This window comes from Lissotriton vulgaris, chromosome 3_1 (genome assembly GCF_964263255.1).
Source record: "Lissotriton vulgaris chromosome 3_1, aLisVul1.2, whole genome shotgun sequence".
Lineage (NCBI taxonomy): Eukaryota > Metazoa > Chordata > Amphibia > Caudata > Salamandridae > Lissotriton > Lissotriton vulgaris.
In genome coordinates this window covers 2049888128-2049911248 of record NC_141689.1, presented here as the reverse complement: position 1 = coordinate 2049911248, position 23121 = coordinate 2049888128, and the positions used below count along the sequence as shown (strand labels likewise).

At 45.5% G+C, this 23121-nt stretch overlaps 1 protein-coding gene across 1 annotated transcript in view; it reads left to right on the top strand.

Moving 5' to 3' along the window:
• Positions 1–23121, top strand: part of LOC147728786 (uncharacterized) — a 408842-nt gene that overhangs the window by 361739 nt on the left and 23982 nt on the right. Inside the window, exons 7-8 of the mRNA XM_086962560.1 lie at positions 14278–14339; positions 14461–14513. Of these exons, the coding sequence (XP_086818686.1) occupies positions 14278–14339; positions 14461–14513 (115 nt within the window). The remainder of the gene's footprint in view (positions 1–14277; positions 14340–14460; positions 14514–23121) is intronic.

The window sequence follows — 23121 nt, the reverse complement described above, 5'->3', positions numbered from 1 at the left end:
AAGGTTACAACTCAGTTCCCACAGTAAACTTCAAAAGGGGCGCATTCATGTTTTCAGAAGCCCGGAACATAATTACAGTAGCATTGCCGGTTCCCAACTGTAAAAGCACGCTGTCCCACCATTAGGCACATTCCATTCTGGCTGTAAACGAGCTAAGAGAAGAGACAGAAACAGGTGCAAGGAAGACGAACAACAGTTTGAAAAGAGTGTAGGGGCAATATCAGAAGCGTGATTGCAGGATCAAAGGAGTCGTGCCTAATGCATGCACGGCCGAAACAATAGACCAGCACGGCAAGATGAGCCTCGAGCGGAGCCATCTGCCTTTGCTGTGTCATCCCCCTCATCATAAAGAGACACTCAAAGGAACATGTGTCTTCCGCAAGAGCTTGGGATTCCCTGGGTCACGAAGTGGACAGTGTCCGTTCGCTGACTACTTGAGGGCAAGAAACAAAATGGATGCCGTATCTAAAATGGAACCCGTGGGTTCAGATGGAGAAACCCACGAATAAGACGAACGGTGCAAAGTAGTGTAGCGAAAATGCGTACACACACTAAACTCGTCATTTGCGGTTCATAGATACCAAACTCGTCCATATTTGAACAAGCCCAAAACGTCATTACGATTCACACGGAACCTCAGACGCTCCTTTTGCCCTCATGTAGGCAAGCACTAATCGATATCAGAATCAATCTCGATATTCATCAGATCGTTCAGATGTTGCTGGAACATTATCCTATCCATCAATGCTTCTTTGGTAACAGATGGCCGTCTTATACACGTTGTAGCGCAGAGGCCACATAAGGCAGGACCACACTGTACACAAAGACAACACGTGAACAGAAATGTCACAACAACCCCTATGATCATCAGAATCTTCCAACCCCAAGTCGACATCAGGCCCCAAAACCATCCCAGTAACGTCCAATCACCTACGTCCACGTGTATGGACTCGGAGATCTTATGCAACTTCGAGATGGCTTGATATACAGTTGGAGCGTTGTCAGGAATGAAAATACAGCAACTCGAATGGATCACCTTGCACACACCACCTCTATCTGCAAGAACAACGTCTAGAACCATACGGTTCTGCAACGTCATAAGCCTATCCGCTTGAAGCTCTGCCGTCAGGTTACCAAGAGCACTTGCAGTTATGTTAGCAGTCGATTCTACCACACGAGTCAACTGTCTCAGGTTCCTACTATTAATCATAGGTCCCCAAAACGGCAGGAAACCCTTAAAGAAGTCTCCTGCTTCTTGACCGGCAGCGTCCTCTTTGCTAATAACGCCTCTCACAACTCTAGTTTTGTGATAGTCTGAGGCAACTGTGAAGGTTGGTGGCAAAAGATTTGCAATATAACAGGTGCCTGAGAAGTCACGGGGCAACCACGTATATGCGCGATCATAACATACAAAGTAGGTACCCTTGGCAGTCAGGAAGACAGGGGAAGAGAGCATTGGTAAAACATACGTTTCAGTACAAGCACTCTTCCCAAGCTGAGCTCTCGGATTTCGACCAAGACCTTGCAAACAGAAATTACCGAAGTGGGGTACGATTCAGATCGGAGACGAGCTCTTAAGCTGTCTATCACCCACTGACATACTATACTCAGCCTCACTCAGATGCTTGTATGCTCGCACCTCTTCCTCTGGAATAAGCGATGCATCAAAAATATCTCTATCTAAGTCAGCAATCGCTATCGTCAAAGACTTGTGGTACGGGCCGGGACCAAGGTCTGCAGAGCGTGGCTCTCGATGGGGGTAGGAATCTAGTGCACTACGGAACATAGTTTGGAATGCTAGGGGGGTAATATGAATTCAAAAACGAAAAAGGGATTTTTTATTAGTCTTTGTCACGTGAACGAAGAAAATATCGACTTCTTCCAGGTCGAGTCTGCTCTTCAAATAATTGTTCAGATGACAGTTCAGACCTTGAATTCTCCAATGCTGACGGTTCAACAGATGTATCTGGCTGCACTAAATCATCTCCAACAGGTTGAGCATCACTAAACGGCACAAAACGCAGAGGGGTCTCAGTTTCCGTTGCGGCGATTCCAGTTCTGATCCAATTGTCTGCTGGCAAAGGAAGTGGAATTTTCTTTGTATGGCTGGCATGCACCCAGTGCTTCCGGCCTTCCAACCGAACTGTAGTCCTTGTTGCCAGCAGGACTTGAAACGGGCCCACAAATCTTGGCTCAAGATTACGCTTTCTCCCAAAGTTGCGGGTGACTACCCAGTCACCCGGTTGGAGCCAATGTCCAGGACCCTCTGTCTGTGCCGGTAGTGCTTCAAAAACCTGTTGATGAATCAAACTCAATTTAGCAGTCAGATCATAAAGATAGTCAATCAACATTGGATATTCAAGACTGTCAAAATGTTTAGGCCTCGGGACTCCCCAAATGTTCGCAGGACGGCCGAACACAATCTCATATGGGCTAAGCCCTACTCGAGAGTGCACAGTCGCCCTGGTCGACAAGAGAGCTAGAGGCAGTGCATCGGGCCATGACAGACCAGTCGTAGCTTGAATCTTAGCAAGTTTCAGTTTCAGGGTGCCATTGTACCCTTCCACTAAACCTGCTGACTGGGGATGATTGGCGCTATGGAATTTTTGTCGAATTCCAAGGCCCTTACACACACTCTTCATCACACTCCCCACAAACTCACTTCCGTTATCCGACCATACAATCCGTGGCATTCCATACCGAGGAAAGTATTCCTTCAGTAGGACTTTCGCTGTGGACAGGGCAGTATTATCTTTAAGAGGGTAGGCCTCGATCCATCTGGAGAAAGCCCAAACCACAACCAAAACGTATTTCAGGTTATTGCATCTCTCCATATGGATGAAGTCCAATTGGATGACTTCAAAGGGACATGTAGGAGGAGCAAAATGACCAGGTAGAGTGGGAGTGCCCTTGCCAGGATTATACATCACACATACCATACAATTCTTAACCAATCTCTCAGCACATTTAGCAATACCATCATTCTTCCATACAGGAGACAACAACTTACATATGCCTTTCGCGCTAATATGTGACAAGCTGTGAGCCATAGTCACAACGGCTAGCACATATGCATCCGGTAACATCCACCTCTGACTTTCTGACAAATCAATCCAACATCCATGCGCGTCTAACTTTCCCGTGCTTTCTTTCCACTTAGTCTTTTCAGTTTCGGTAGCCTCATTCTGAATCGCTTTCACACTCTCAACAGTGTCCTCACACATACCAGTATCCGTCGGCCACCTCACTGAACTCGTAACGTACATTCGGGTTGCAAGATTCTTAGCTGTTTCCTTAGCAATCTCATCCGCAAACGCATTACCCCAACCAACATCTTCCGTAACCTTTCGGTGCGCGCTGCATTTAATGATTGCCACCTGCTTAGGCAATGTAAGTGCGTCCAAAAGATCGTTCACGAGCTGTCCGTGTTGGATCTTCGTACCATGCGATGTCATAAATCCTCTTTCTCTCCACAATCGACCAAAGCTATGTGCAACGCCAAATGCATACTGGCTATCGGTAAACACATTCACTCGCTTTCCTTTAGACAAAACACACGCTCTCGTCAACGCAATCAACTCTGCCGCTTGTGCCGAATTCGGACTCAATCTCGCAGTCTCCACAACCGTACTCAACGTCACCACAGCATACGCAGTCGTCACATCACCATTCGGCAACTTAAAACATGAACCATCAACATACAAAGTACCATCAGGATCTGCTAATGGAGTGTTTTTTAGGTCAACACGACCCTTCGTTTCTTCTTCAGTTCTTAAATAACAATCATGTGGTGGTACATCATCTGATTCCATATTAGTCGGCAACAAGGTCGCCGGGTTCAGCACATTACAACGCTTTATTTGTATATGACTTGCCAAAAGTGTCAACTCGTAACCAGACAACCTTGCACTCGTCAGATGTTGAGTTTTTGTTCGATTCAAGAGAGTGTCAACTGCATGCGGAACCATCACCGTAAGCATATTATCCATGACCAGGCCTGCAGATTGCCGGATGGACACCGCAGCTGCCGCTTTCGCTCTTAGACAACTCGGCAATGCTCTAGCTACTGGGTCCAAGGTCGAGGAAAAATATGCACATGGACGCTGCTTACCGCCAAATTGTTGCGTTAGGACACTTAACGCACAACCCTCTCTCTCGTGAACGTATAGTGTAAACGGTTTACTGTAGTCAGGGGTACCTAACACAGGAGCCGAACACAACGCATCACGCAATTCAGAAAAACTGTTCTGACACTCTTCAGTCCATGGCAAAGGAGTCGGAACATCCTTGCACGTGAGAGCTAACAATGGCTTCGCTAGCAATGAAAAATTTGGAATCCATTGCCTGCAGTATGACGTGATACCTAGAAAGGCACGCACATCTCTCTGAGTTGTTGGCACAGTCATTCGAGCAATTGCTGCAATTCTTTCTGGGGTCAACCTTCTTCCCTCCTTTGACAATAAGTGACCTAGATAGGTTACTTCTTGACAACAATACTGAAGCTTAGAAGGTGACACCTTGTGATGTAAGTCACATAGATGCTGTAACAACGATACGGTTGCAGTTTTGCAAATCTGCTTAGTGTCAGCAGCCACTAGCAGATCATCGACGTACTGAATCAAGGCCGCACCAGCTGGTAACACAAATGCATCAAGTTGACTCTTAAGAGCTTGGCTGTAGATCGATGGACTCTCACAGTAGCCCTGAGGAGCGCGTTTAAACCTAAAGCTGCGACCACCTAATGAGAAGCCGAATAGATCTCTGCTTTCCTCAGCAATCGGAATGCTAAAGAAAGCATTCTTCAAATCGATTACCGAGAACCAGGAGGCAGAGGCTGGAATCAGAGTCAGTAAAGCTGTAATGTCAGGCACCACAGGAAATTGTGGAACCACGATTTTATTGACTTCTCTCAAGTCAATAACAAAACGGTACACAGGAGGCTTGGATGGATCAGTGCGTTTCAAAATAGGCAACACCGGACTATTACACACATTTCCCCGAGTTTCTTCAATAACGTCCTTCTTAATTAGATCGTAAATGATCGCTAAGAGCGCTCGCTCACCATCAAGAGAGATACGATACTGGGGAATGCGTGGCAATCGCACATTTGATTTCAATTGGACAACATAAGGTGATATGCCCAACAGGCCCACGTCATTGGGACCCTTTGCCCACAAAGACTCAGGAAGAGAACTCAATTCCGGTGGGAGCTTATCGGTTGACAAGTACATAGGAGAGATCACTCTCTGACCCAATGTAAGCTCCACTCCCGCAGGAGAACAATACAGAGTCGCATATAACCGTTTCAACAAATCCAGGCCCAAAAGATTCTCACCACATCCAGTAGTTAAAATCAAAGGAGCTTCTAGCTCACGCGGCCCAATTAGAAGGGGCAAAGGGCTAGAAACTGGATTGCTAACCGGGGCGCCAGAGAATCCAACTGAAACATTCGTTAAGCCAGACAAAGGTGCGCCAGGGAGTTTCGAATGCATGATGGAACTTTTCGCTGCACCAGTGTCCAACAGAAAAGGTTCAACTACGCCCGATGTGACAACTGCGACGTAAGGCCCTCTCTGATCAACCGGAACTGATACTACTCCCTCTCTTTGTCTATGGCTGTCCTAGTAATTACCATCAGCATCAATATCATGTTCGACATAATAGTCGTCCACATGATACTGTGCAGATCTACCAGACAGTGAATTGCGCTGATCAAAGCAATTGTTCGATTCTGATGAAGTAGTAGAACGCTCATTCTGATTTTGAGAAACACCGCGACCTCTACCACGAGATGCCTGCTGTGGACCACTACGACCTCCTCGAGCCAAAACGCCATTATTTCGGTCACGTAAAGCAGGACAATTAAACTTCAAATGACACTCACCCCTACAATATGCGCATTGATTATACCCCAACATAGATCTAGGCGTAGAGGAGTCAGTACGCGACTGCGCCCTAGAAGACTGTGATTGCGATCGATTTTGCTGTTGTGAGTCGTTTTGATTTGAGCGCGGAGGATACGCTTGCTGCAACAAAACCTTAGTTTTAAGCTCCTTCGTTTTCTTATCCACACGATCACTTTCTTCTTTTTCTCTATTTTCGTAATATTGAGCCGTGGCTAATATTTGGCCAGTGGTAGAAACAGCCCACGAGCTTTCAGAATTTTTCAGTTTGTTGCTTAATTCAGGCAACAAATTTGACACAAATTTATCAACAAACAGTCGCTGCCCTCCCTCAGTGCTCATATCCTGACCACTATGGTCGATAAATGCCTCCTCGAATCTGGTAAAGAAATCGGAGACACTCTCGTCTTTCTTTTGCTTGCACGCAGACAATTTATCCCAGTTAACTCTCTTTGCTGGCATAAGTGTCTTCATAAGCGTAATGATCCTCTGGGGCAGAGCCGTAATGACCTGTTCAGGCTTAGCCCCACCAACCTGTCGTCCGTCTGCCGCCGCAAGAGCAGCCCAATCACCACCCAACTCAGCTACGTGGTTTTCTTGACGGATTTTTGCCCAAATTGGTTGAGGTACTACATTACCGAACAACATGTCAATATCATCAAGGTTCATAATAGTAGCATCCACTAATTGGGATAACTCCTTATAATAACCTGCCGGATTTTTGCGGGGGTCAGGTAAAGATTGCTTTACCTGTAAAACCTCTGATCGTTTCCATGGGAGGTGTATCCAAACTCTCTGGAAGTGTGGCAAAATGGGAGGAACTTGAGCAGCATCACCCGGCATCCACACTGGGGGAACTTCTCGCATGGGATACTGACCAGATTTCGCTTTCGGGTCATCGGAGTCATCATCAAACGACACTCGAGAAGGCACTGCGGACCTGAAAGCTAACAATCGGTCCAATGCACGCCGTACATCTCCACCTACAATCATACAGTTCAAAAACTGATTCTGAAGTTCGATCAGATCGGGCGGTACATTATCTAACTCATCATTATCCCACTCTTCCCTCAACAATTTGCACATTTCCTCAAACACGAATCTCTGTGTCGGCTCATTAAACTGAGAAAACGTATCGAAAACTATGCGCGAAGTGTACTTAGCGGGGTGTGTAATCCACCTACGCGCCATAGTTACTAGCGTTGCACTCTCCCTTCCACTAGGGATTTGACTACGTCTCTGGGAAGTGTCAGAGACGTCGGATTCGAATAACGATCCGATAAGTGGGGAATAGAGATTAGCAACAGCATTAGGTATACGACTACGAACAGAAGGAGAAGAGGACAGAAGAACAGGAGCAACAGTATTAGGAGTGAACGTAGGAACAGTAGAAGTAGCCAAGACAACAGAAGTAGCAGGAGCAATAGACTGAGAAGGTATAGGGGCAGTAGGAAGAAGGGCAGGTAAGGGAGCAGGAACAACTTGAGGAACAAGGGGATTCGGAAGAACAGGACCAACGACAGGCTGACCAGCAGCCGCCGGAACAACAGGTGGAGGAACAGGAGGAACTACAGGGGCTGCAGTACCCTGTGCATAAGGAGGTGGTGATTTCAATAAATACGATAACAATGGATCCTCTTTCAAGTCTCCTTCCTTCTTTTCAGAACTTGATGGTAAAACCGGATAACATTTATCCACCATCATGTGATGCAGTCTGGCGGAAACTTCCTTTTCCTTGTCTGCTTTATCTCGCTGATATTGTTCCGCACCTTGCATCATCGTAATGATACCCTCTCTCTTATTTTTCTTAATTTGTTTGATTTCTTTCTGTCTGGCCTCTTTACGCCATAACCGAAAGGAATCAAACATGGCCGGCCTAGCTTTCTTTTTAAACAATTTAGCTTCGAGATTATCTAAAATCTCAGTTTCGAAACTACCATGGGGTGGCCAACTAAGGACACCATCTTTTCTAGTATAACGGATCCAGAATTCATTATAGACAATGGGGCCTACTCCATGTCGACTATAGAGCTCATAAATCGGAGTTCCAACTGGAGGTATCGGACACGAATCCTCCAAACGGGAATCCGTGCTGCAACATTTTAGGAAATCAAACAAAGTACTACGGCCAGGCATCGCGCACACTAACCGAGTTTACAAACTTCAAGGGTTATCGAATTACGATATCCTCGCAAAAATGCAAAACCCTCGGTTTTTGGCAATTGCAATCGTCAAATAAAAACTCAACAACTAAGAACCAACAACTAAGAACCACAAATGCAATGGAACCATGCAAACAACCAAGTTTCAACAACAAAGCAAATGTCCCAAAAAGGAACCAACAACCAAGGACTGGGAGCGACCCACAAATACTTAACTGAAAGAACAATGGCGTCACCAGGAAGGCCCGTCTATCGTCTCGCCGTACAAAGGACTACGCCAGGCGCCAAAACAGGTCGACAGTCAGGGCATCAGTCCGTCGCAGCCGTCAGGAGGCGGGAATCTTCGCGGGAAAAGTCTTCGGACCACTTATTTCGACAACAAGATCGATGAAGCGGGGTGCACCTTCCCTCGGAGATTTCACACAAAGTTCCTCACGATCGTCGGGCTTTGGACCGGTACCACTGATGTCGCCCCATGTTGGGCGCCAACTGAAGGACTGGGCTATTCTAAGGCCCAGCGGTGCCAGGGAACAACACCTGAAACCTTCGTGGGTTACCTGTTCCGGCGTACAAATCACAGAGACACGGGACACTTCCTTCAGCGTCAAAGATCAACGTTTATTTACTGCAGCGATACAGAAATCGCAAGAAGTACACTACGTGTAGGTTCTGAGAGACTGCTTCAAATTGCTAAAGTGGATCGCTCCTTTTATACACATTTTCGTCATTGCACAACATAACGAACAAAAGGTTACAACTCAGTTCCCACAGTAAACTTCAAAAGGGTCGCATTCATGTTTTCAGAAGCCCGGAACATAATTACAGTAGCATTGCCAGTTCCCAACTGTAAAAGCACGCTGTCCCACCATTAGGCACATTCCATTCTGGCTGTAAACGAGCTAAGAGAAGAGACAGAAACAGGTGCAAGGAAGACGAACAACAGTTTGAAAAGAGTGTAGGGGCAATATCGGAAGCGTGATTGCAGGATCAAAGGAGTCGTGCCTAATGCATGCACGGCTGAAACAATAGACCAGCACGGCAAGATGAGCCTCGAGCGGAGCCATCTGCCTTTGCTGTGTCATCCCCCTCATCATAAAGAGACACTCAAAGGAACATGTGTCTTCCGCAAGAGCTTGGGATTCCCTGGGTCACGAAGCGGACAGTGTCCGTTCGCTGACTACTTGAGGGCAAGAAACAAAATGGATGCCGTATCTAAAATGGAACCCGTGGGTTCAGATGGAGAAACCCACGAATAAGACGAACGGTGCAAAGTAGTGTAGCGAAAACGCGTACACCCACTAAACTCGTCATTTGCGGTTCATAGATACCAAACTCGTCCATATTTGAACAAGCCCAAAATGTCATTACGATTCACACGGAACCTCAAACCCTGAGTTCAAATTCCACTGAAATGATTGAAATTCAATGGAAAAATACTGAGATTTCTGAGAAGTTTAGAAAAACTCGGTGGCAGGAGTTTTGTCAATCGCCACCAATTCTGGAACTTACAGTCACAGAAATGTGAGAAAATTCTATGATTTTAGCCAAAGTTTGATGTTTGCAGGGCATTATTGGTACGAAAAAGTAGTGGGATCTATGAAAGCCACATAATGAGTGTCACATTTTTTAAACGTCTGGGGATTTTAGGTTTTCTGGGTGCCGGTCGCCCTGAGCCGAAACGTCACAGCTAGTCACATCCCCAGAAACATTGAAATGCTCAATACAAATCTTGATATCTCCACTCTGCATTTTGGGGTCTTTCCTGTCATGGGTGATAGACCTACTCACACAAGTGGAGGACTGTTTTGATGAGGAGGAGTGTGAAAACATTGGGTGGTGGCACTTTGCTACTTTTTACAGATTCTAGAACTTCCCCACTCAGAAATCTGAATAAAAGCTGTTATTGTAGCCACAGTTTAAGTATTTTAAGTCATTCTGAGTAAGAAAAAACATTGGGATCCATACAAGCCACAACAACTTGAACTCCCTTAAGATTTATAGGTGTCATAACTGTCTGGAGTTGGTAGGTTTCCCTGGGTGCTGATCAACCCTGGGCCCAAATACTGCACTTATCCACATCCCCAGAAATATGGAAGTTGAATCAAAACGTTTTTATGTTTCCATGTTGCCTTTTGAGACTTTTCCTGTCATTCAAATCATAGGCCCACAAGTGGAGTCTGTTTTTATTGAGAAAAAAGTAGGAACACAAGCTAGTAGAACATTTGGTTTCCAAATGTAAGTTAGTGTGGAAGAACAAACACTTATTACAAATTGCTTTCAGAATCACATTACTTTGTTATTCTTGAGCAATTTAAAAAAATGCACAGAATTCCTTAAAACCAGTTTTTCATTCTTTAGATTTTACTTTGTGAATGGATGTATGATTGATACACAAGAAACAACTATTATAAGCTGCAGTCAGTTAATGGCTCTTTGTTTTGCCTGTTTTTGGATAAACCACAAACATTATATATCCATGTGACCAGAAAAGTCTGATGGACATAACAGAGTATTATTTTTGTAGAACAGACATGAGGGGGAAAAAGGACAGATGAAAACATTTTCACAGATTTCTATTTTTCCTACTTATTTTCATTAGTTTTTGATTTCAATTGTTAATTTAAAGCATTTTCAATTACTGCCCAGAAGGTCTGGGCAGGTATCTAATATAATAATGACCTTTAAAGTTCAAAGCAAGAACCAATATTAGAAAAAGGGTAGATCCAGAATTCATCTCTTAAGTGCTTGAGGCTTCTTCCTCCCACTCCCAAGTGTTGAGCCCTTGTACTGATGTTTGGGGTAGTTCACTCTTTGGCCATCATACCTTTTTTACCCTCAAATGACAATCAGGTGAAATGTACACTTGTTTCCCCTACATGTTGACTATTGTACTGTTCGTTGCTGTGCGGTTTCCTTCCCTCGCGGCTGGGCTTAGCTCCGCCCCCCGCCCTCACCGACCGGCCGGGCTTCGCTCCGCCAGTCCAGCGCCCCGGATTACATTGCCTGACTGCAAGCCCCAGGAGCCACAGGGGCAGATCGCGCATTTCCCACACGCCAGGAGGTGCATAAAGACTCGCCTGCTGCAGAGTCCCTTGGTGTTCGTTGCTGTGCGATTTCCTTCCCTCGCGGCCGGGCTTAGCTCCGCCCCCCGCCCTCACCGACCGGCCGGGCTTCGCTCCGCCGGTCCAGCGCCCCGGATTACATTGCCTGACTGCAAGCCCCAGGAGCCACAGGGGCAGATCGCGCATTTCCCATGCGCCAGGAGGCGCATAAAGACTCCCCTGCTGCAGAGTCCCTTGGTGTTCGTTGCTGTGTGGTTTCCTTCCCTCGCGGCCGGGCTTAGCTCCGCCCCCCGCCCTCACCGACCGGCCGGGCTTCGCTCCTCCGGTCCAGCGCCCCGGATTACATTGCCTGACTGCAAGCCCCAGGAGCCACAGGGGCAGATCGCGCATTTCCCACGCGCCAGGAGGCGCATAAAGACTCGCCTGCTGCAGAGTCCCTTGGTGTTCGTTGCTGTGCGGTTTCCTTCCCTCGCGGCCGGGCTTAGCTCCGCCCCCCGCCCTCACCGACCGGCCGAGTTCGCTCCGCCGGTCCAGCGCCCCGGATTACATTGCCTGACTGCAAGCCCCAGGAGCCACAGGGGCAGATCGCGCATTTCCCACGCGTCAGGAGGCGCATAAAGACTCGCCTGCTGCAGAGTCCCTTGGTGTTCGTTGCTGTGCGGTTTCCTTCCCTCGCGGCCGGGCTTAGCTCCGCCCCCCGCCCTCACCGACCGGCCGGGCTTCGCTCCGCCGGTGCAGCGCCCCGGATTACATTGCCTGACTGCAAGCCCCAGGAGCCACAGGGGCAGATCGCGCATTTCCCACGCACCAGGAGGCGCATAAAGACTCGCCTGCTGCAGAGTCCCTTGGTGTTCGTTGCTGCGCGGTTTCCTTCCCTCGCGGCCGGGCTTAGCTCCGCCCCCCGCCCTCACCGACCGGCCGGGCTTCGCTCCGCCGGTCCAGCGCCCCGGATTACATTGCCTGACTGCAAGCCCCAGGAGCCACAGGGGCAGATCGCGCATTTCCCACGCGGCAGGAGGCGCATAAAGACTCGCCTGCTCCCTAGTCCCGCGAGGACGCGTGCGGGATTCGCCGGGCTAAGCCCGGGCAAAGGGCGGGCCCTCTGTGGCCCTCAGAGGCCTGAGGAGGACGGGACGGGCCACCCCCCTTGGCTTTTCATGAGGAGGTAAAGCTACCAATTGACTTTTTGTACTGGACAGTAGCTCCTGCCATATAAACTTTATTAACCTTATTACCTCCATTTTATACTATGATCCGCAAGGGGGTTACCACTAAAACAGCTCTCTGGTCGGATTCTTGCCCTAGGACGATAGACACGAACACAGATAGTACACTGTTACCTACGCGCAGAGATGTTGAAAAAAATTCCAACCAGCCTATAGACAGCCTAACCAGTAATCAATCCTCTTCACAAATAACCAGTACAGGGTCTAGCCTCTCATTGTTGGAGGAATTAAACAGTCTATGTAAGACTGGGTATGCCCCAGCAGGATTACCCTCCCCGCCAAACAACATTAACCCGTCAACCCCTAACGAGAGTGTGCTGGAACCCTTCTCCATTTTCACAAAAGCCAATACTCAAAGTATAGTACCCGTCCGAGCTATATCTGCCAAAAGGAAGCATGATGGGGACAAATATAATGGGAGTCAATCTAAAATACAAAAATTACAAAATGGGCCCCCAAGTCCAACTTTGTCTCCTACCAATTCCCCCCCAAATCCAGAGGTGGCTAATAAATCAGACGACCTAGCACCCACTTCCCAGATGGCTTTATTGTCTATGATCGAAAAACTGATCAAATCTATTATATACCCCCTGATTGACACAATTAACACCTTGGGGGATAGACTGACAGGGATTGAGGAAACAATTAAACTTAATTTGTTACCTTCTACCAAAGTTACAATATCTAATCATCCCTCGTCAATTGCTCCCCCGAATGTGCCTAAACCAACCACACAAAACAAAGCTGCCCAAACCCAAGTAATAGTTTCCTCTTCTATGCCCCCAAATGTTTCTAAAGCCCCTCTTAAACCCACTATAGTTCACAATATTGTTACCAGAGTAGACCGTAATAGTGTTTCTCGAATTCATCTTCCTCCAGAGGCCGCTCCATTTGTGTGCGTCCTCTCGGGAGTCCCGCAACTCAAACAGGGAAAATCAGAGAGACAACATGACCTGTTAAATAAGGTCAAGTTTTGGCTATCCAAAAATAGACCCCTGCCCCATGATCTTGACGGAAGGATCATGAGTGTGAGGAGAGTGGGCTGGTTAGGTCCCCTCCCAAAAGACATCACTGGTGACTTGATACTAATAAGATTTAGGAGTAGACATATTGTTCCATACCTCCAAACTTGGCCACCCAAAGAAGGTGATGGTCCCATATCTACCTGGGACCTTCACGATTTCTACCCAAGCACCTCATATATCGCAGCCCCCAGACCAACGGCTGAGGATAATACCAGGATGGGTAGAGGAGTTTGCGTACCGCAGTGCTGTAGTATCCCCGCGCTTAACAGTTTTGATTTACCGTATAACAATCTTAAGTACTGCAACCCCTATTAACTCTCTTTTTGATGTATTGTAAGAACTTTTATCACGAATCCTGTAAAGAATGTTATTACTAAGATAGTCATATTTACAGGGTGAGCAAATGTTTTCAATTTTTAACTCGCAGATAATTTGTGACCTCATATATATGTCTCTTTTTAATCATGATTGTATTTTTTAACTGTACGCTTTTATGATTTTAAACAAAAATCGAATAAAGCAATCAGAACTGGACTATTCTAAATGTACCTAGGCTTTGTGGATTCGCCTAGGCAAAAGCAAGAAAATAGGCAAAATGTTGAAAAGTTTACTTTTTAGAAAAAAAAAGTGCTGTGCAGGAAAAACGTTAAAAAAATCAACAAAATGTTCACTTTTGCTAAGATTGCTCTCTTCCCAGCTTTCAGAAACCACCAGAGTTGTAAATCATTTTTGCAGTTGTTTCAGTTGTGGTAAATATATCCTATTGTTGCAGTTTCTACCTACTCTCAGTTTGTAGGAGAAAGAGGAGTGAAACCAATTGGTGAACTTTAAAGGCAACAATTGGAATTGGTCTTTTTTTAGTACTGAAATGTTCATGGCATTATATATTTTGTCCACAGAAAGAATGAAGCTGTTTCTCCGGTAGAAGTCCGATTTAACACACTGACTGAACATCCAAAAAGTAAGATTCCTATATATTCTTTAATCTAATAGCTGTGTGCATGGTTGAATAGGACCGAATGTTGCAGCTCGACAAGTTAAATCAAGTCATTTGAATATAATTGTATTTTTTCTATATTTAGATTCTCAGAATCCAGTCAATTCAGATGTTTCACAAGTCAGTAATGTACAAAAGGTAAGACAAAACGGCTTCTTCTGAGGCATAAAACAGGCACATTGTTCTGAAAGCACACTGTTTAGCAGAATCTGTACTCAACTGGTAAATCTGATACAACAGTTTGATTTATTTTACAACAGTTTGATTTCTTTTATTAGGCTAAACACTGCATCAAATACAAAACATATATTTTGAAAGTAGATGCAAGGACAAATAGGACATAACTCATTTAAGGTCAGTTCAGAATTTCTTATGCAAGAGGCCCACAAAGCGTCCTCCCTCCACTACTAAAATATGCTGAGGGTCTTTAATCCTGTCTCTCATGCATATCTGCCTAGCCCTAGGCTTACTATTCCCCAGCTCAAAAGCACATTTGATCTTAAGAACCATTGAATTTTAGCTTGCTTCAGTAGTCTGGGGCCTTCAGTTTAATGACAGCTGTATTCTGGACTGCTGCCAGGCAGTGGTGTAACAATACCCCCGTAGCCCCTGTGGTCCGGGGGGGGGGGGGGTGAAGCTCCAGGGGCCCCCTGCTGGCATTGTGCATTGGTGACAGGCCCCTGGACTGAGACTTCCTGGTGGGTCCAGAGTGTGGGAGGCCCACTCCATGTACTTTGCAGGGGGACACCCTCAAGTTTCACTACATCACTGCTGCCAGTGTCTGTTGTCCTGGGAACAAACTTTTGAAATAAGGGCCCCTGAAAAGGTAGGGTCATTTGAGGCTTTGAATTAGACATGTCTAAAATCCTTTGTCGTTGGTTCATTTATTAGAAGCTTCATGGAGCCCCTGCTGAGGAGCCCTATTATCCACCTTTTGACTGTTCGTTCATTGCTTTAAAATGGGAGAGGATATTGCATATCAAATCCTTGGCCTGCATCGCATTAGACACTAAATAAACACCACTTTTCAAACGTAACATATATTTTAATTGACCTCCATTAGCCCTTAAACAACATCACTTCTATGACATAATATCAAGATAAAAAAATAACGGAAAGTCTTAGACTTCGAAGGCATTGTATTTGCTATTCGTACTACAACCTCACTAACAGTTTGGAAAGTGTTGGACTTTGAAGGGCTCAGATTTACTATACTCACTTGTAATTAAAAAAATAAAAATATATACAAAATAAACCTAACAAATATTTCAACAAACACATAAAACATATTTATTATTATTAAAATTATATAAATAATAAAATAATACTAGGAAATAAATAATACTACACATTAATTAAAAAAATAATAACACTATACAATTTATTATAATATAAAAATTCAAAAAGAATAATACAATTCTTTTTATTGAATTATAAAAATGTGAAAACAGAGAACAACTTTTAACCAGTAAGCATACACCACACTGTCACAGATAGAATGAAAAGAAAAACAATGTCATATTATCCTTGCAGTATACATGAATCCCAATAAAGAATATTTGCATAAGTGTGCCACCTAACATTGATACGCAACGCTTCATTATTATATTATATACTAGATCTTCACTATATCTGAGATAGCCGTCTCATACTCTGGAGTGCTTTCGAAGAAACCACGGACCTCGTTCATTAGCTTCTAATAGATTCAATGAATTTAACACAGTTCCATCCAGAACCTGTTAGAGGGTCGATCTGCTTTCAGTGTTTGGCAATATTTTGCTCAGCAATTACAAGACCGAACCTAATTAGTGTCCTCTCTCTCTCTGTGTAATCCTCATCTTCCATTAAGCCAAGTAAGGCCATTTTGGGGGTCAAAATGAGAGGCCTGCCCATCACAGCACCAAAAGACATGGAGCTCACTTCAGCTCCATGTAGCAGGAAGGAAGTCCCTTACTACTACTACACACCGGATACACTACAGAGTTGGGCTTTTATTCATGTTTCAAAGGCAGTGAGGGGTCAGATGAATATGATCAATGTTATCTGAATAGAATGAGTCCAAACCATGTCGAGACTGCAGTCTCTCAAGGAGCCAAACAGGCCATTATCCACTAAAAGTCATCAAGTGAACCAAGGCCCTGCTTCCATTTACTCTTTAGATCAGGGAAGGAGTCTGGAGTGTTTATTACTAATGTTTTGTAAGTAATGGCCTGGCAGACAGGACATGGTAATTTTGGCTTCCATGGATTGTTATCTGTGAGGTCTAAAATGTTGGAGAGATAGGGGCTATGATTATGTGTGAGCTCTCAAGCCAGGTTCCTGAAAGGACCTCACCCTTGCAGTACAGACCACATGACCCAAGAAGAAGAAGATTCCCAGGGAGTCCCAGTTAACAAATCCCTCTAGGGCAGTGATCAATGGCAGCCTAGTACCATGCCAAAAGTTATATAATTAATAATGTAATTACTGAATGAACAGAACAAAAATACATTTTAATCTTGTAACTATCTATTAAATGATTTATAAATAAAATAATGTACTTAGTTAATAATCAAATTAACTAATATAAACTTTTGATATAAACTATTTAGAAATTATTTATAAATAAGTATAAAATATTTACGCCAACCTTGTAAATACGTGGCAGCATCAGAAAGCAATGGATGTTACGGCAGACCACCCACCACAACATCCATTGCCGGCCCCTTTCACACTAAGTGCTGCATGAAAGGGGGAATTATTCACAAGGCAGCGTTAAGCCACCTTAAGTGGATTGACGCTGCTTTGTAAATAATGCAAAGGGTTTATTGCCACAGGAACGTCATAAAAAGTGACGTTCCTTTGGTGATAAATTCTTGTAAATATGCCCCTGAGTATCAACAGGAATCATGGTGTGCAGAAATACACCCCACCGATGCCTCCATTGTTCCCAGGTGACAGGAGATGTTAACCAGTGCTAAAGTGCTTGTGCTCTCTCCCTTAAAAATGGTAATATTGGCTAATCCTCAATTGGCATGTTTGATTCACGAATAAGTCCCTAGTAAAGTGTACTACATGAGCCCAGAGAATGTAGATTAATTTCTACTAGTGGGCTTGCAGAACTTATTGTGCCACCCACTTAAGTGCCAAGGCTTAAGCCTGCCATTGCAGAGCATGCCTGTGCAGTGTACGCCGTCATTTCAACCTGGCACAATAAACCATTTGCCAGGCCCAAACCTTCCCTTTTTATACATATAGTCTATGCTTAAGGTCGGCCCTGGACAAACTAGGCAGGGTGCAAAGCATTTAAAAGGCAGGACCTGAAATTTTACATTTTACATGTCCGCGTAGTGAAAAACTCCCTAAGTAATTTTTCCCTACTTCAAGGCCTATATCTCCCATATGATAACATTGGGATTACCTTATTACCAGGTCCACTGGAATTATGCAGCAGGAGGGGGAGGGATTATGCGGCAGGGTTGAGCAAATTATTAAGGCAAACTGTCTGAGCATTGGTTGCATCGCATTAGTGCCATTTTAATACCCAAACAGAGCAATAAGCAACAGAAAGGTGATCAGTCCATTTTTGCGAAGGGCCTTCCACTGTGCTGCAACATGGGTCACTGCTATTTTAGTACATTTCAAACCATTTGAGCTAGAAACTATTTTTTTTAAATCTACAGATTATACTGCAAATGATGGATTGTGTGGCATATGCGGTAAATCTACAATTATGCTAAAACTATCAGGGCTGCACAGTTTCATAATTCCAGTGGCCCTGATTATTACATCTTATGAGTGTGAGTCACAATCTGGAAGAGGCAGACTTTTTAAGTTTGGTGTCTCTGAAGGCTCAATTTCAAATTACAAGTTTTGGTGAAGTTGGATTTTAAATTGCAATACTGAAAATGCCACTTGTGTGTCAGCACTGAGGCACCAGCTCGACTGTACCTCTCATCCTCAATGTCGACGCACCCAAGATTAAGGTACTTTTATTCAGCGGACATCATTGGTTCCCTGTATCCAGCCTGTGATCCATCGTGGTTGGCCTGAACTTTTGACTTTTCCCCAGTCCAGCGTGACCAGATGTCCCAAATATCGCTTTCTGCTTCTAGGCGCTATTTATTCTTTCGTCGTAATGATCTACATTATGGCAGACTAGGTTTCAGAAATCCCCACATCAGAATGTTGTGAGTAACCAGCGAGGTGAATAACATCTGCCATGTTGAGTTTTACATGTGTGGCATTTTGGTGCCACAAACTCATCTATCCTACTGCTCTTCAAAAGGAAGTAAGACCCAATGGAGAAATTACAAGTAAGAAAGTTAAGGATGCAAGCCAGAGGGGTTGCATGATATGGATAAGCATCGCATATGTAGGAGGCTCCTTTGAGAATGTCTTAGATAATGCCCATATGGAGCGTCATGGTCACAGTGGCTGCCAGATACAAAAAGCGGTGGGATGGGGGAAAGGGAGCTGGTGGGAGAGCATTTATTTATTTATTTTCAAAGTTTTATATAGCGCGAACAAGATCTTTGCAGATATCAGAGCGCTTTACAGAAAGAAGGGGTCAGGGAGCAGACATTGTGCTACAATAAGGGTAATAAGTAGTACGTGAGAGACAAAATAAGATCGCAGTCAGATACAAGCATAATACATGTAGATAATCAAATAGACAGCTAATACAGAGTCAGTGTAAAGTCTTAGATCGGGCCAAAATAGAATTCAGGTGTATTTAGCCATTAGGATGGCTTTCACTTCTTTCTTAAAAAATGCAGTGGAGGAGATCAGCCTAGTTTCGGGAGGGAGTGCATTCCAGATCCTGGGTGCCATTCCTGAGAAGGAGCGTTTGTGTTTTCTCCTTCCGGAATCTTCGAGGTTTCAGGAGGAGAGTTTTGGAGCTTTATTGGTTCTCGAGCCTCCTGATACAGTCAGCTTTTGGGTGAGGTAGTTGGGTGACTTGTGGTGTACAGCCATGTGGTAGCCGAGTGGATGACGACCAGCCGCCTGAAACTGAACTCGGACAAGACGGAGGTCCTCATCCTGGGCCCCTCACCCTCCGCCTGGGACGACTCCTGGTGGCCTCCCGCCCTGGGCACCGCACCCAAACCGACAGACCATGCACGCAACCTGGGCTTCACCCTGGACTCCTCCCTCTCCATGACCAGGCAAGTCAACAACGTCTCCTCGGCGTGCTTCAACATCCTACGCATGCTACGGAAGATCTTCTGGTGGATCCCCACCGAGACCAGGAAGACCGTCACCCAGGCCCTCGTCACCAGCCGACTGGACTACGGCAACGCCCTCTACGCCGGTACCACCGCCAAGCTCCAGAAGAGACTCCAGCGGATCCAGAACGCCTCAGCCAGACTCATCCTCGACATCCCACGAACCAGCCACATCTCCGGACATCTGAGAGACCTTCACTGGCTCCCCGTCAACAAAAGAATCACCTTCCGCCTCCTCACCCACGCACACAAAGCCCTACACGACCAAGGCCCGAGCTACCTCAACAGCCGGATCAACTTCTACGCTCCCAAACGCCACCTCCGATCAGCCAACCACGCCCTCGCCACCGTCCCCCGCATCCGAAGAGCGACTACAGGAGGAAGGTCCTTCTCCTACCTGGCCGCCAAGACCTGGAACTCCCTCCCGACCGACCTGCACCTGACCCAAGACCACCTCTCCTTCAGGAAGAAGCTGAAGACCTGGCTGTTCGAGCAGTAGCGGCACCCCCCCCCCCCCCCCCCCCCAGCGCCTTGAGACCCTACGGGTATGTAGCGCGCTCTATAAGTGTCACTGATTGATTGATTGATTGATTGATGCAGGCAATTTTCAACTGTATTCTGGCTTCAAAAGGCAGCCAGTTCGGGGATCTTAAGTCAGGGGAAATATGCAAATGTTTTCTTGATCCAGTGATCAGTCTCGCTGCAGCGTTCAGGGGGGCTCTTAGTGGTGCGGTTGTAGAAAGGGGGAGTCCGCTGAGAGCCACAATTCCGTAGTCTATGCGTGGGATGACTAGGGCTTGTACTGCGGTTTGGAAGTCCTTAGCTGGGAAGAAGGGTTTAAGTTTCCTCAAAGTGTTGATTTGGAAATTAGCTCCCTTAGTTGCTTTGCTGATATGCTGCTGCATGTTGAGATTGGCGTCAAGTGTGATGCCTAAGGATTTCGCTGAGTCCACGATGGTGGGTTGGATATTGAGTGCGGTTAGGTGCTTGAGCCAGGATTGGGTGGTGGATATTTTCGCAGGAGGTGAGATCAGAAGGAACTCAGTTTTCTGCGCATTAAGTTTGAGGTGATTATCGGCCAACCATGATTGGGTGTTTCTGAGCGTGGAGTTCAGAAGTTTGATGTATTCCGGGGATTCTAGTTTGAGGTAGAGTTGAGTGACATCAGCGTACATGTGAAAGTGCACATTTGATGCTTGAAGCAATGTGGTGAGTGGTTCCATGACTAGATTGAACAAAGTGGGGGATAGGGAAGATCCTTGTGGGACGCCTAATGTTACAGGTACAGGTGAGGACAACACGTTGTTGATCTTGAACTTCTGAGACCGGTTCTGTAAGAAGGAAGTAAACCATTTGAGAACAGTCCCAGATAGACCCATTCTGGTGTTTAACAGTTCAAGTAGATTCTCATGTTTGACTGTGTCAAATGCTGAGGAGAGATCAAGTAGGATGAGGAGGCAGGAGTCATTGTGATCAAGGATTTGGAGGGCGTCATCAATTATGTGTGTCATAGCCGTTTGCGTACTGTGTCTTGCTCGGAAGCCTGATTGATGAGGATTGAGGAGGTCAAACTGATCAATGTGTTTTGTCAGTTGGAGTTGAAACCATTTTTCCAGTGGTTTGGCCAAGGTGGGGATATTGGTGATAGGGCGGTAATTGTTTAGGTCGCCCGTATCAGCTGTAAGTTCCTTGAGTATAGGCGTTGACTTGTCCTACCTTGAGGGAGTCGGGGATGAGGCCTTGTTGTAGGGAACTGTTAATGATTTTAGTCCAGAGTGGAAGCAGCAGGGGGGTGAAGTCTTTTACAGCATTAGCAGGTAAGGGGTCTGTGAGGTGATTAGAGGGTTTCAAGGTGCAGAGCAGTTTGTAAATTGATTCTTCTGAGTAGGAGCATGGGAGGGGGCACACTGGAGGGGAGGACGAGGGACTATAATAATAATAAACATTTTTTTATAGTTAAACGTACCTGTTACCGGCCGCCTCCTGCATCGCGCCTCAGTGCTGGGTCTTCTGTGTCCCAGCAGACACTGTGACTACGTCACAGACTACCTGTCCAATCCCGGGGATTGGCCTGAGCGGGCAAGAAAGATGCTCCACTCAGGTCAGGGAGTCTGTGGGGTTTCTCAAACACCGCTGTTCAATACAGCCTGGTTAGGGAAACCTAAGTGCGCATGTGTGTTTTGGTCAGTCTGAGAAGGCCGGCCAAACACACATGAGCACTTAGGGAGTGCAGGTAGCACTCATCCTCCCCCTCCCCGGACCCTCCCTTTCCTGGATAATGAAATATTGTTTTATTTTTTGCTGCTGACTCTGAGCCAGTGGGGTTATGCTCCTCTGCCATTGCGGCGAGCCTCCCCTGGTCATAGTCTGACATACAAAAATCAAGACCAGCCTCTCGATATCATAAATTGGTTCAGTGCAAGGAATCTTCTATCCATAAATAAGTTGCTCAGACCTTAAACTTCCTTGCATTGTTGTTTCCTTGGGATTTCAAAATGTGGAATAGCGGGATTGAGGACCTGTTAGCCAGGGGAAGCGTTAGTAATTGGAAACATGTAAACTTTCCTTCTTAGGCCAGGTTAACCCTGACCGGATTGGTAGAGATCACCAAATGAATCTATACTGGTGATCTTAAATGATACAACAATAATATGGTCTAAAGAATCCCACCTGAGATTAAGTCATTCTTTAACACCTAGTGAAGTGGTGTAGGAGCAGGTGATAGTTGGATGCAACAAAATGCACATGTATTGCTTAGTAGTATTTTTCATGTTCCCGGACTACTATGCCTACCGTTTTGTAAAGGAGTTTTAGAAAGTTCTATTGTGCCCTGGGCTGCTCGCTTGCACATATAAGTCATGCCAGCCGAATCATGAGATTCAAAAATATGGTATTATTAACTCTTATACAGATATTACAAAATACAAAAAACGTTTGGGCAGCACTATCAGTTTATTATTTTATTAGTGCTAATTCCCTGATTATGGAAAGTGGAAACCAATTTTTTCTTCGCAGCCCCATCAATATTCCTCTTTAGCGCATCTAAGTTTATGTGTACATCATAGCCAATTAGTGAATGGAAGTCATATAGAAGGGAACTTACAATCCATCAACTTGGTGGACTTGGTGAGTAGAAAGAAATTAAGTATCAATCAGTTTTACATAACCATGAGTATTGGCTAGATCTAATGAATTCCCGACAACTTGGCAATATTTACACCGAGCTCCCTTAGATACATACAGGCTCTTCTGCCCTATAGGAATAGTAAACATCTCTGCATGGAAAAAGCAAGATCTCTGGTAGCATTGGATTCACTCACACTATATCCAAGTGGCTTCAGTGTGACAGCGAGAATCAGAATGGAATCCCTGTATCCTTATCTTATTCTGTGAATGGTGATGGGGTCAGAAACTGCCCCTTTGACTCTTACTTAACGTAGTAACCATTCATGAGTACAATAGATCAGCTACCTGGAGCAGAAGCTCCTGATGCTCCTCCAATGTATCACCTCCAACAGCAAGACCCAATCTAAACAACC